The sequence below is a fragment of the Dendropsophus ebraccatus genome, chromosome 4 (assembly GCF_027789765.1).
Source record: "Dendropsophus ebraccatus isolate aDenEbr1 chromosome 4, aDenEbr1.pat, whole genome shotgun sequence".
NCBI classification, from domain to species: Eukaryota; Metazoa; Chordata; class Amphibia; order Anura; family Hylidae; genus Dendropsophus; species Dendropsophus ebraccatus.
Genome location: NC_091457.1, coordinates 16,291,923 through 16,305,370, shown reverse-complemented (window position 1 = coordinate 16,305,370; position 13,448 = coordinate 16,291,923). Strand labels below are relative to the sequence as shown.

The window sequence follows — 13,448 nt, the reverse complement described above, 5'->3', positions numbered from 1 at the left end:
CCCTGAAGTCATACCCTTTCCCTTAATTCCCACTGACATACAGTTTTTAGTAGGTTAGCAAAAAGACAAGATATATGACAGTATGATTGCAACATCAGACTACACAGGGGTTGTCTGTAGTCTGTTACCATGGAAACATCTTTGTCTCCACAAAAGTGTTAGAAGCAGAAGGATAAGGAGATTGCTAACTGACTAGTTTTTTTACTTTTTTATTTTAGATTTATTGGTGCAATTCAATAATATTGATAATGTAAAAGTAACATAATAAAATAGTTTGGATTCTCGATGATAATCCTTACATCTATAGTCAACTTTAGTTTGACCTTGAACATGACGGCCTCCGTTGTGAGCACCAGATTAATTTCACTCTATTTTGTCTTCTAGATTTATATGATGGTAAAGGGTTCTGTCGGAATCAGCTGTCTGCGGCCACAGCGAATCACTATAATACAGGTAATAACTATTTTGGCATATTGGCATTGGTTATGTTATTAGGTTGGCTTAGCCTTCTTGACTCCAAAATGCCCTGTCTTCTCAGAGGGTCTTCCGGATTGATGTATCCGAATGTTATGTCCATATTTTTTTCTTTATCCCTTGTGCTGCTTAACATCCATTTTGCATTTCAACTTTTTGAAGCATAGTGGTTTTCTCATTGTGAGTTTTCAAATCCCAGTCCATACCCCCTATTAAAGCATATTGGCTTCATAGACTGGAGGACTCCACTAGCTCCACGCCTATGCACCAGAATGAAGCAGAACTGGCTCATCCATTCCTTTGCCACATTCCGCCGCAGGAGGAATGTATACCTCTAGGTGAAAGAAGTCGGATCTGGGCCAATAAGTTGATGTTTTTGAAAGACAACCAAATGTGAAAGTACCTGGGTTCTGGACTAGGGTGACATTAAAGTTATGGACCCCTATGGCTAGGTTCACATCTACTCTGTTCAGGGACCACCATTACAGGTTCCATTTATTTAGCAGAATCTAAAAAGAAACACAGAAAGAAGTATTTTGTCAGGTCAAGTTCTGCTAAATAAACAAACACCAGAAGAACCCCCAACGAGATCTGTAGGGATCCATTGGTGTCCATTGTACACTGAATGGAGGCCTCCAATGCAGATATGAACCTAACCAACCACTAACATTAAGCAGACTTGACGAACTGTTCAGGTTCGGTAACATTCTCTGACCCTGAATATCCGGCATTTGACACTTGGTGGCTGGAAAAATTGGATGCCGCCCTAGGGCGGCTGGGAAACTATGGAGACAGCTTGAGGCGTCAACCAACTTCTCCAGCCATGGTGAGTCAAATGCCGAGTGTTCAGGATCGGACAACATTGCCAAACCTAAACATTTCAGGAAGTCCACTCAACACTACCAACCACTCTACCCTAGGTGACCAAGGAGCTGTTTGCACCCTCATCAGTCGGGCTTTGGGTACCGTTCCAATACATTTTATCCCTGTCCAGTTTTGAAGTCCAAAAACACCCAATCCTCGACACCCAAAACAATATTGCTGTTTTTGCCCCTATGGTGTGTGTGGGAACAGTACAGGTTTAGTACACTGTATTGCCTCACACCTGAAATGACCCTTTTGTATTCTATAAGAAAATTTCATCAGTCGGTATTACACCATTGCTGGCACGTACCAACCCATGGGAAAACAATGCTGTTTTTTGTTTGCGCAGCCTATGCAGAAAGTGACATGAAGAAATCTCAAGACCATCCCCAGAGAGCCAGCACGAAGAAACACAGTAAGTATTGTTAATCTTCCAATCATTTATACAGGAGGGTTTATCGGGAATCTGCATGATACGGGGGCAGGGAGATAACCTGCAGCTGAACTGAACCTTGCACCATCCTCACTGTGTCACCTTTCCTTGGACACTGTCCAAGATTTTCTATCCTGGGGCAGTAATCTGGGGAGATAACACTGTAAATAGATGAATTCTGATGAATTTTAACAGGGTGGACCAATCAACTGTTACATGCAATACACTATATAGAAAAATGACTCGACTAAAGAAGAAAAATAAATAGGGTTCCTCGGAATTTCTCGGTTATTGTATTATTTTTGGTCAACTTTTGCTTTAGTCTTTGTATGTATAAATTATATGGAAATTCGAGTATTATTGTGAAATCTCGAAAAAAAAAAAATATAATGTTCTATTAGGGCTGTGTCTATCATTGCCCTGAAGCCAACATCAGCCAAATGGATTACTGGCACAGTATCCTAGCTTTCCCCAGTGGTAGATGCTGGGGAAGGTTTGGGCATTTTGGATTTCGACTGCCCCATGCTTTTGTTCTTTAGGAGATAAGCCGTTGACAGTGAAGTCAAGTGGCATAAAGGCTCTTTTGCAGGGGCGTAACTAGAACTAGCTGGGCCCCATAGCAAACTTTTGATTGGGGCCCCCCCCCGCCCCCCAGTGCCGTCCATAGTAGCCAATGCCCCCATATAGTAGCCAATGCCCCCATACAGTGCCCCCATATAGTAGCCAGTGCCCCCATATAGTATCCAATGCCCCCACATAGAAGCCAATGCCCCCATATAGTGCCCCCATAGTAGCCAATGCCCCCATATAGTAGCCAATGCCCCCATATAGTAGCCAATGCCCCCATACAGTGCCCCCATATAGTAGCCAATGCCCCCATACAGTTCCCCCATATAGTAGCCAGTGCCTCCATATAGTAGCCAATGCCCCCATACAGTGCCCCCATATAGTAACCAGTCCCCCCATAGTAGCCAATGCCCCCATATAGTAGCCAATGCCCCCATTGTAGCCAGTGCCCTCCATAGTAGCCAATGCCCCCATACAGTGCCCCCATATAGTAGCCAATGCCCCCATACAGTTCCCCCATATAGTAGCAAGTGCCCCCATATAGTAGCCAATGCCCCCATACAGTGCCCCCATATAGTAGCCAATGCCCCCATACAGTGCCCCCATATAGTAGCCAATGCCCCCAGACAGTGCCCCCATCGTAGCCAGTGCCCCCATATAGTAGCCAATGCCCCATACAGTGCCCCCATAGTAGCCAATGCCCCATACAGTGCCCCCCATAGTAGCCAATGCCCCATACAGTGCCCCCATAGTAGCCAATGCCCCATACAGTGCCCCCCATAGTAGCCAATGCCCCATACAGTGCCCCCATAGTAGCCAATGCCCCATACAGTGCCCCCATAGTAGCCAATGCCCCATACAGTGCCCCCATAGTAGCCAATGCCCCATACAGTGCCCCCCATAGTAGCCAATCCCCCCTGCGACCAGAAAAACAACAAACAGGTTACTCACCTGTCCGCCGGCCCCAGCAGCTCCTCTCCCGACACTCCGGTCTCCCGTCATCCTCCAGGCACAGGCAGCCGGGGACAGAGAGACTGCCGCTGCAGAACACTTCCGGGACACAGGCAGCGTATCTGTACCCACTGCCTGTGCTGGAGGATGACGGGAGACCGGAGTGTCGGGAGAGGAGCTGCTGGGGCCGGCGGACAGGTGAATAGGACAACGATCCCCTCCGCACGCCCAGCCCGCCCCCTCCATCGCCGCTTAGCCGATCAGGAGCCCAGGAAAGTGCTGCTCATTGCACTTTTCCGGGCTTCTGATCGGCTTAGCTGAGCAGCGATAGAAGGGGCGGGCGGAGGGGATGGCTCAGGGCCGCTCACTATGCATATGCATAGTGAGCGGCAATACAGGGGGCGGGGGCATACTTTAACGCGGGGGCCCGGGCCCCCTAAACCCCCGGGCTCCATAGCGACGGCGTACCCTGCCCCCATGGTAGCTACGCCAGTGCTCTTTTGAATGGGCTGACTGATCGTGGTGATTGGCGCTTATCTTCTAAACCATCCCACAACTCAATTAATCATACAGCCAGGCCGCATAGTCGATCACTGGATCATTGACACAGTCCTTTAAATTTATCATTGTTGGACATACACTGTCTATGGGAATTGCATAATGTATGGAAGATAATGATGATGTTATTGGCCACATCAAAGATGCAGTTAGCCAACAAAACAGCATTTGCTTGTTCATCGGCTGATCTCTGGTCCTTTTACGTAGGCCAATTATCAGGAACAAGCATCCCTATAATTAGCCTGTCTAAAGGGGCCTTAAGGGTGCTCTCCGAACTCTAAAAATGTTTGGCTATATACCTGCATTGATATAGAAAATAAAAATGTCCTGCTGAGCGTTCCCGATGACCCCCACTGACCGCAGCCAGTGACAGACTGCTCAGCCAATCAATGTCGTGGCACTGTCCCGTCTTAGTCAGTGGTTGGCATAACAGGCAGCACAAAAGTCCGTAAGGCTGCTACCCAGGATCCAGACAGGCTTATAGCTTAATTAATAGGGGAAGGGAGGGTGCCGTATTCCTATTTTTCCCCACTTTGGGTGATGCCCTGTGCTGTGCATGGCTCCTCCCATTATGTTGTACGGTCATACAGTGTATAAATAACTATACAGTATAGGGGTATATACTAGAGAAATAACACTGAATGTTATACATTTCCACACCCATCATACACTGCAAAAAAATGCCCTGTAGACTACCTAGGTATGCTATGACATACTATGACATACTCATGTGTCCACTCTCACCCTATCTCTATGCTGAATATATTGGTAAAATTATCAGCTTTGAGGTCATGGCCTTCTCTTTCCTAAGTGTAAACACTATGTAAGTCTATGATCTAAATGAGTTTGTTTGACTCCTTCGATAAAATGTCAGGATATTGTTGTGGAAGACTGTCATGGAAAATTCCTTTCCTTAACTTATCTAAGAGAAAGGTGAGAATGGACACCTCTGTGCATCATCTAATAACACTGCTAGATGATTATTAATAAGACTCTGATGTACAGATTCTGAATAGTTTTCACCTAATAATATTACTAGATAAATTACTAGTGTTCAGCAGCAGAACTTTTTTGGCAGTAATGCACATTTGTGAATAAAAGCTTAGATATGGGGATTTCCACTTCGCTCCAGGCTTACTTCTTCCAGTTAGTTTCAACACAAGAACAGATATAGACATGCAATATAATGGTGCTAGGACTGACTCTCAGAAAGAAAAATGCTTATTGTCATTCAAAATTGATACAAATATAGCAGAGCTGGATTTTTTATTTAAGAGAATTTACTGCTATTAGAGGATTCTAAGCTAAAACAATTCAGCTATCCAGAAACCATGTGGTGGCGCTGTAGAAAAATTCTAAGTGACTAGTAATGTAGTAGAGCTGGATTTGTTAATTTTTTTTTTTTTTTTTTAAATCAACTGGTGTACTTTACTGGTACTGGTGTAATTTACTTCTTGAGTCTTCCAGTACTTATCAGCTGCTGTACGCCCTGCAGGAAGTTGTGTATTCTTTCCAGTCTGACTCAGTGCTCTCTGCTGCCACCTCTGTCCATGTCAGGAACTGTCTAGAGCAGGAGAAAATCCCCATGGAAAACCTCTCCTGCTCTCCAGACTGGAAGGAATATATGACTTCCTGCAGGACATACGTTAGCTGATGGAAGACTGGAAGACTTGAGATATTTTAATAGAGGTAAATTACAAATCTCTGGCTCTTTCTGGCACCAATTCATTTCAAAGAAAAAAAAAATTGTGAACAACCCCTTTAAGGCTAGGTTCACACTGCGTTTTTGCAATCCGTTTTTTTTTTTCAAAAAACTATTGAAAAACGGATGCATTTTGTTGACACTACTTTTGTGTCCGTCAAAAACAACGGATCCGTTATATTTCTGGTTTTTTTTTTTATAATGGAAGTCAATGGAAAAAACGGATCAAAACTCATGCACACAAATGCATCCGTTTTTTTCATCCGTTTTTCATCTGTTTTTTGCTAAACCTACCCTAAGATAAGAGCCTACAATATAGTAGTGGTTCTGCTGCTTTCTTTAGGGGCCTGTGGAGATTATTTAAAGGAGTCGCAACCCCAAATCTAAAAACTATGTAATGCACAATTTCACCTGCGGGGGCACTCTAGGGAAACTGAATCCATACTGTCCTCTAAAGGCAATTGGATTTGGGTTTGGATTTAAAAACAGTGCTCTACAAAGGACTGTGCACGTCACTGCTCTCCTTAATAAGGCGGGTGTCTATATAGCCCATCACAAGCCACGAGTCTCTCAGCGATCAGTTGGGGATTGAACACCAAGACGCCAATTAGTCAAAATGTTTGACATGTCGGTGATAGATGTCAAAACTTTTTGAAAGTGAAAGTGACTCTTTAGCTTTCATTGTTAGAAGGTCATCCAAGACAGCACTGGAGAGCGAAGCGCTGAGCGTGTCTGGTGTGATCACCGAGGAGGCTTGTTTTACAGTAACTTACACAAAGAGACAGTTCAGTGCTCAGGGGTGAATAGTTCTCTGCCAGTATATATGTCAATGATTTACGGGATGCTTTTCATTGCAATGTTTGATGGGATGTTAGCAGCTAGCAACCAGAAGAGTGGCCCTTCAAATCTATAAGAAGCTCTGAGAAGCTTCCGAGTCTCTTTAGAATAACATAACCTCTTACAAGTGGTTAACGTCACAAAATTACCGAAACCTAGTCACCTTATTTATAGAATTCATTTGTTGAGTCATATATGTTACGATATATGTCCAAAATATGTCAAGTATCCCGTACTGATTCAAATTACTTTCTGTATTATAATTATCAGGGGCTGATCACCAAGCTTGGGCCCCCTCATCCCACTGTAACTATGGCAGCACTAGTGTGGTTTCCATAATATAGGATAGATGATGTCATGTTGATGACGAAATTGGGGTAAAAAAGCAGCGATTTTTTTTTTTTGCAAATCATGTCAGAGCTGAAGCCAGGGACTAAACACCACTGAAAGTATACATTTTTTTGGGTGGCTGTGGGTCCCTCAGGAGCTCAGGGCCCCGGGCTACCGCCCGAAACAGGCTTATTATAATCCGCTACTGTGTATTACACTCCAAAGCTGAACTCTTGTGCAGCTGGAGGGGTCACTGTGTACATACATTACATTACTGATCCTGAGTTACGTCCTGTATTATACTCCAGAGCTGTACTCACTATTCTGCTGGTGGGGTCACTGTGTACATACATTACATTACTGATCCTGTACTGATCCTGAGTTACATCCTGTATTATATTCCAGAGCTGCGCTCACTATTCTGCTGATGGGGTCACTGTGTACATACATTACATTACTTATCCTGAGTTACATCCTGTATTATACTCCACAGCTGCACTCACTATTCCGCTGGTGGAGTCACTGTGTAGATACATTACATTACTGATCCTGTACTGATCCTGAGTCACATCCTGTGTAAGTGTAACATGCAGTCAGCTAGAATAGTACATATACTATATGACTATAACAGGGACAGAAGCCGAGGTCTGATTTATTTGAGTTTGATATAATTGACCCTGAGCCTTTCTGTGCAGACCCCCGTGGGACACATCTCTGGGAGTTCATTCGAGACATCCTGCTTACACCTGAAAAGAACCCAGGCCTCATAAGATGGGAAGACCGCTCCGAGGGGGTGTTTCGATTCCTCAAGTCTGAAGCAGTGGCACAACTATGGGGAAAGAAGAAGAACAACAGCAGCATGACCTACGAGAAGCTGAGCCGTGCCATGAGGTAATATGGCTGTGAGCGTCAGACCTGTCTGGCCTATGCTCTACTCTAGATTGGATTTTCCCTTATGCAGTGATAGAAGCGCCAGAGACCCAACTAATAATCAATAACAAGGCCCCTACCCACCATATGCTATTTATATTACTAGTGACCACAAGGCCCGGTTATGACTGCTACCTCTGCATCACCTACAGCTGCACCTCTGTCCTTATTGTTTACTATTATATAGTGCTCAAATCATATTGTTCAATCCAGTAGATTTTTTTTTTAGATTTCTCTTTTACTTCTATTTAAAAATCTAGAGTCCACCATTACTTATCAGCCACTGTATGTCCTGCAGGAAGTGGTGTATTCTTTTCAGTCTGACACAGTGCTCTCTGCTGCCACCTCTGTCCATGACAGGAACTGTCCAGAGCAGCAGCAAATCCCCAAAGAAAACCTCTCCTACTCTGGACAGTTCCTGACATGGACAGAGGTGGCAGCAAAGAGCACTGTGTCAGACTGGAAAGAATACACCACTTCCTGTAGGACATACAGCAGCTGATAAGTACTGGAAGACTGGAGATTTTTAAATAGAAGTAACTTATAAATCTGTATAACGTTTTGGCAGCATTTTATTTTTAAAGAAAAAAATGGAGTACTTTAACATTATTATAATAAAGTGTTTAGCCTTGATTAGCTTTATCATAGGGATATTGCATGGATTCAAATCACCATTCCCATAAACATTGCCATATTGACCTGCATGAATAGCAGTGTTTATGTATACATGTGGACATTGATGTGGATGGTCATTTGGAGCTACAGTATATATCTGAAATATATTACTATCCAAATCAATAGCAAATCTCCCTAGAAAACCTCTCCTGCTTTGGACAGTTCCTGACATGGACAGAGGTGGCAGCAGAGAGCAGAGAGGACATATATGTGGATGGTAATTTGGAGCTACTGTATAAGGCTATACAAGGAGGAGCCCGGGCAGGAAGTGTTATCATGGGAGCCAGGTGGTAACGTAGCACTAATCTTTCGGTCTATAAACCAAAGGGGACTTTTCTATAAGACTTCTGTATATTTTTCAAATTCTGAGTCATAGACAAATATTACATAAGAATAATAAGTGATCCTTCTACCTATAATTACCCTTGTAGTCAACCATTCCGGATCTGATGACAAATGCAGATGCCGCGGCCTCTGTTGCAAAAAATGATTTTGTTTTACTCCTCTGCTGGCATGTACAATCCTGTTCATCAACATAGTTCCTCCATTAAGTCAAGCTGACTTAACTCCACGACATGCCCTGCAACAGTCATGATAGCAATGAAGAAATAAAGGCAACTCCACCTGGAATGAATAACTTGTAAAGCTGTGTTCAAAAACACTGGCCCTAATGCCAATTCTAAAGAAGACCTGTGTCCCCGATTCTTAAGGTGCCAAAACACTTTCAGTAGCCAAATATTAAAGGGGAACTAGCAGCAGGTTAAATGAATCTAACCTACTATGTCCCTATTGCACAGAAGAAGCAGAGGAGGAAGATATGTCTCTTAACTTCCTCCTTGGCGCCATTCCGGTTCCAGTTAGTCGTTTGCTCCACAGTCCAGTGAGACTGTAAGAAACACTGGGGCTACAGGCTACATAGGCTGTAGTCATGTTTTCCTGGCAGCTTTAGCTAACTTCTCTAGCCACTGGGAGTCAAATGTCAAGTGTTTAGGTAAAAAGGTGAGTTCACTCATCACTAACTACAAGTCCAAGCACATCTATGAATATACGCCCAGGCACAAGCTATTAAACACTGCAAATCCTTAACTAACAAAAGAGTCATCATCCAGCATTCAGGAAACGAAAAACCACCTGTGGTGGAAACCTCTAAGAAACCACGGCTGAAGGATTGCTCTTTCCATGGACTTAGATGATTAATGTCAAATCCTAACAAAATTGTACATGATACAATGGAATTATTAAACAAATAACAGATACAATACTACTGGCGTCATTATACTGTTAATAGATAACCAGTTGTAGAATATTGATTAAAACAGGGCCCTTCTTTGATTTAGTTATCTATTGGGGTAAACTTTATTTTATTTTATTTTTTGCCAGATACTACTACAAAAGAGAGATCTTGGAACGTGTTGACGGGAGACGTCTCGTCTATAAGTTTGGGAAGAACGCACGGGGATGGAGGGAGAACGACAGCTGAATCCCCCCTTACTGGAAGCCTACAAACACTGACTAATTTATTTATATGGGGGGCACAAGACGACACAAGGATGTAAGACTTGGTGCCGGTGATGCCACTTCTCTACACTCGGGAGAATGACTGTGTACACAGTTTTCTGTGACTTTCCATAGGAATTTGCTGCATTACATTGGTAGCTCTTGGGAGATTTATACTGTGAGATCAGGAATGCTGGATTATTCTCATATTACCATTGTTAAGTTCCTTTTTTGTTCATACACTAGATGAAGTTTGTTTTTGTTTTTTTCTTTTTGATTGTTTTTTTTTATAAGTGAAGGTTTTACTATGTCATTGAAGGAAATTTCATCCTATTCATTAAGTTCTTCAGAATTCTATCATACCTGGTATATCAATCCTTGGTTTTCAAGCTCTCTGCTTGCCGTCAGTGAATGAGAACTTTTTATAGTTAAGTTCCGGAGGATGGCCGTGAGATGGACACACAAGGCCATTGTCCATTACATTACAGTTATAAGACGTCTGTCTTGGAGTGAGTCTTTGAAGCAGTGCTGGACTGGTGGACTGGCCCACCAGAGGACCGGACAATCCTCCGGTGGGCCGCCAACTTTAGAACCTGCTCAAACACTGACTAACAATTCTTTCTCACTGGTTCTTTATTGGTGGGCCCCCAGGATAATTTCCTCTGGTGGGCCCCAGATACCCCAGTCCGACACTGTTTGGAAGTCAGTAATTGAAGTTGTTATTCACTGGAAGCAAGCAGAGATCCTAAAAACTATTATATATATAGTATCGAAAGTAAATAAGCTTTATTCTCTGAAGGGTTTGTGGGACTGAGAGTATTTTATATTTTGGGTTTAATTTACCAACCAACTTAAATAAGTAATGTATTCAACATGTCCAGGGGTCATGTGATTTGTCCACCATGGTCACATGATAACTATGACGTCACCTTTGATACTTATTTGTAGTTTTTTCTAACTATACAGTGATTTATATATTTAAAAAAAAAAACTGAATTTCTTCTTTTTTATGTAGTTGATAGTAATAGTAGAAATGTTACATGGATTGTTACATAGATATAAAGGGAACAAGCGCTTATTTAGACTTTAGAGAAAAATGTGGCGTGACGGCAAGGAATCAATGATCATGTTTAAACATTCCACTTCAGAGATTTAAAGGGGTCCTCGGATATGTGCAAGCACTACTGATATATACAGGGTGGTGCAAAAGTAGGTGGGCAGTATGTGGAATAGGGTTATGAATTATCAAACATGGTGTAAAGTGATACTGGCTCAGTTGCCCCTAGCAACCAATCAGATTCCACCTTTCATTTTCCAAAGAGTCTGAGAAATGAAAGGTGGAATCTGATTGGTTGCTAGGGGCAACTGAGACAGTTTCACTTTACACCATGTTTGATAAATCTCCCCCATAGTGTAAAGTGAAACTGGCTCAGTTGCCCCTAGCAACTAATCAGATTCGACTTTTCATTCCTCTCAGACTCTTTGAAAAATGAAAGGTGGAATCTGGTTGGTTGCTAGGGGCAACTGAGCCAGTTTCACTTTACACTATGGGGGAGAATTATCAAACATGGTGTAAAGTGAAACTGTCTCAGTTGCCCCTAGAAACCAATCAGATTCGACCTTTTATTACTCGCAGACTTTTTAGAAAAGGAAAGGTGGAATCTGATTGGTTGCTAGGGGCAACTGAGCCAGTTTCACTTTACACCATGTTTGTTAAATCTCCCCCTTCATACCCTATTACACATACTGTCCACCTACTTTTGGACCATCCTGTAGTTATATATTGTACATGGTTGAAAAAAGTCAATCTGGTCCAACCTCTAACCCTACTGTGTTGATCCAGAAAAAACTTATGAAGTATATACTCCATACTAGGGGGAAAATGTATTCCTGACTCCACATGGAGAATAGACAGACGCCAGACTTTCATTTTTAACCGTTGGCATCTGTATTTTTGACTATCTATTATGTGATCTGTTCAACTATAATATTCTTCTACTTGTTATCTGCTGGTACCGGACTCACTTATCGCCATTTCCTGTGCTGCAGAGCAGTAGTTTTTATCAAGACAGATGGGTTGGATATAGAAGAGTCTTCAGAGGTCACTGAGAGAGTCTATAACACTAAATTAATCAAATATTCAAGATTCATGGGGCCAGAGAGAATGGTGGACACCATAGCAAAGACAAAAACAAGGTCCAATTTAGGTTCTTCTGGACACCATCACAATCCTTATCATCTGGTACTGGTGACTCTACTGTGTTTTCAGGACACTTTCTACTTTCTATATAGGTTCTCACTAAAGATGAGAAAGCTTGAGTCTGAGCGTTCAGCATTTCAATACCGATGGCTGAAGAAGTTGGGTGCAGTCTAAGGGCCCTATAACGTGGAGCGATAATCGGGCGAATCGGGACAATTCGGCCGATTAACACCCTGTGTAATAGAGACAATGATCAGCCGATGAAATGATTATCGTCTGATCGTTGGTTTAGGTTTGGACCTAAAATCGCTGGGTGTCGACCACGTATCGCTACATGTAATAGCAATGCATGGCCGACGGCTGACACCTGATACCTTACCTCTCCCCGCTCCCGGTCTTCTCTCCTGTGCTCCGCATCTTCATGGTCTCAGCGGCTGCAGCGTCTGAGCGGCTGCGGTGGTCCCGTCCTGCGATTTGGCTGAGCGGCCTGTCAGCTGACCGGGACCAGGAAGCTGCATAGCACAGGAGAGAGGACTGGGAGAGATAAGGTATCAAGTGTTCGGACAAGGGCTGCATGGACATCGCTAATGATGTCCATGCAGCCCTTACTGCCCGATTATCGGCCTGTTAAATAGGTCCAGAAAACGAGTTTACTAAAATGTTTCGGCTGTAGTTGGCCTGTGTAATAGGACCCTAAGAGAGTCCAGGAAAACATGAATACATCCATAGGCCATAGGCTGTATACATGTTTTTCCAGGACTCCCTAGGGCTGCTTCAGCCCCCCCTTTAGCTTCTTCAGCCACCGATATTCATATGCTGAACAATGGAATTTGAGCATGAGTTGCACTCATCTCTAGTTCTCACCTCTCATTACAATAAGGACAAGACCAACTTGGAATAGGCCTCCGCCCTCCATCTATGTCTGTCCTATATTGGAGTAGGGTTTTATGGCATATGTTGACCATCAGAACTGGTGTGTGTTTGCCCCTTTGTTTTCATAGGTGTTAAAGGAGAGAGAAGTCCGAGTATCTACAGAAATTCTGGCAACCCATTTAAATAGCTGATATGGCCGACCAGAACTAGGGCACCTATCTATGGGGTTAATAGGGTATATACATACTTACTTGATTTCCAATATCTTTACATAGATGGTGGTCATAACTGAGATATATACGTGTATTACCCTAGATGACCATCGACTAATTGGATAATCTTATATGTCCACTTTGGACAATCACGATAGGTTAGAAAGGTCCCTAAATAATAAGCTTATTACCCATGTCTCCATCCTTGGGCCCCCAGGGCTCAGCTGTTTTCTTTAGAAAACCAAGAAGTGTCCAGTTTCCTCACAGCGCCACCCCTGGGGAAATGAAGAACTACACTGTGTCTATTTATCTCAAAGGGCTGTGTAATACAGGTCAGGATAGGTC

At 43.1% G+C, this 13,448-nt stretch overlaps 1 protein-coding gene across 5 annotated transcripts in view; it reads left to right on the top strand.

Moving 5' to 3' along the window:
- EHF (ETS homologous factor) overlaps positions 1-10,814 on the top strand; it is a 60,607-nt gene extending 49,793 nt beyond the window's left edge. For all 5 annotated transcript variants that reach the window (XM_069965165.1, XM_069965167.1, XM_069965166.1 and 2 more), the window contains 4 exons: positions 385-453; positions 1,688-1,753; positions 7,412-7,607; positions 9,702-10,814. In XM_069965165.1, the coding sequence (XP_069821266.1) occupies positions 385-453; positions 1,688-1,753; positions 7,412-7,607; positions 9,702-9,801 (431 nt within the window). In that variant the 3' untranslated portion in view covers positions 9,802-10,814. The remainder of the gene's footprint in view (positions 1-384; positions 454-1,687; positions 1,754-7,411; positions 7,608-9,701) is intronic.
- The last annotated feature ends 2,634 nt before the right edge of the window (positions 10,815-13,448 follow it).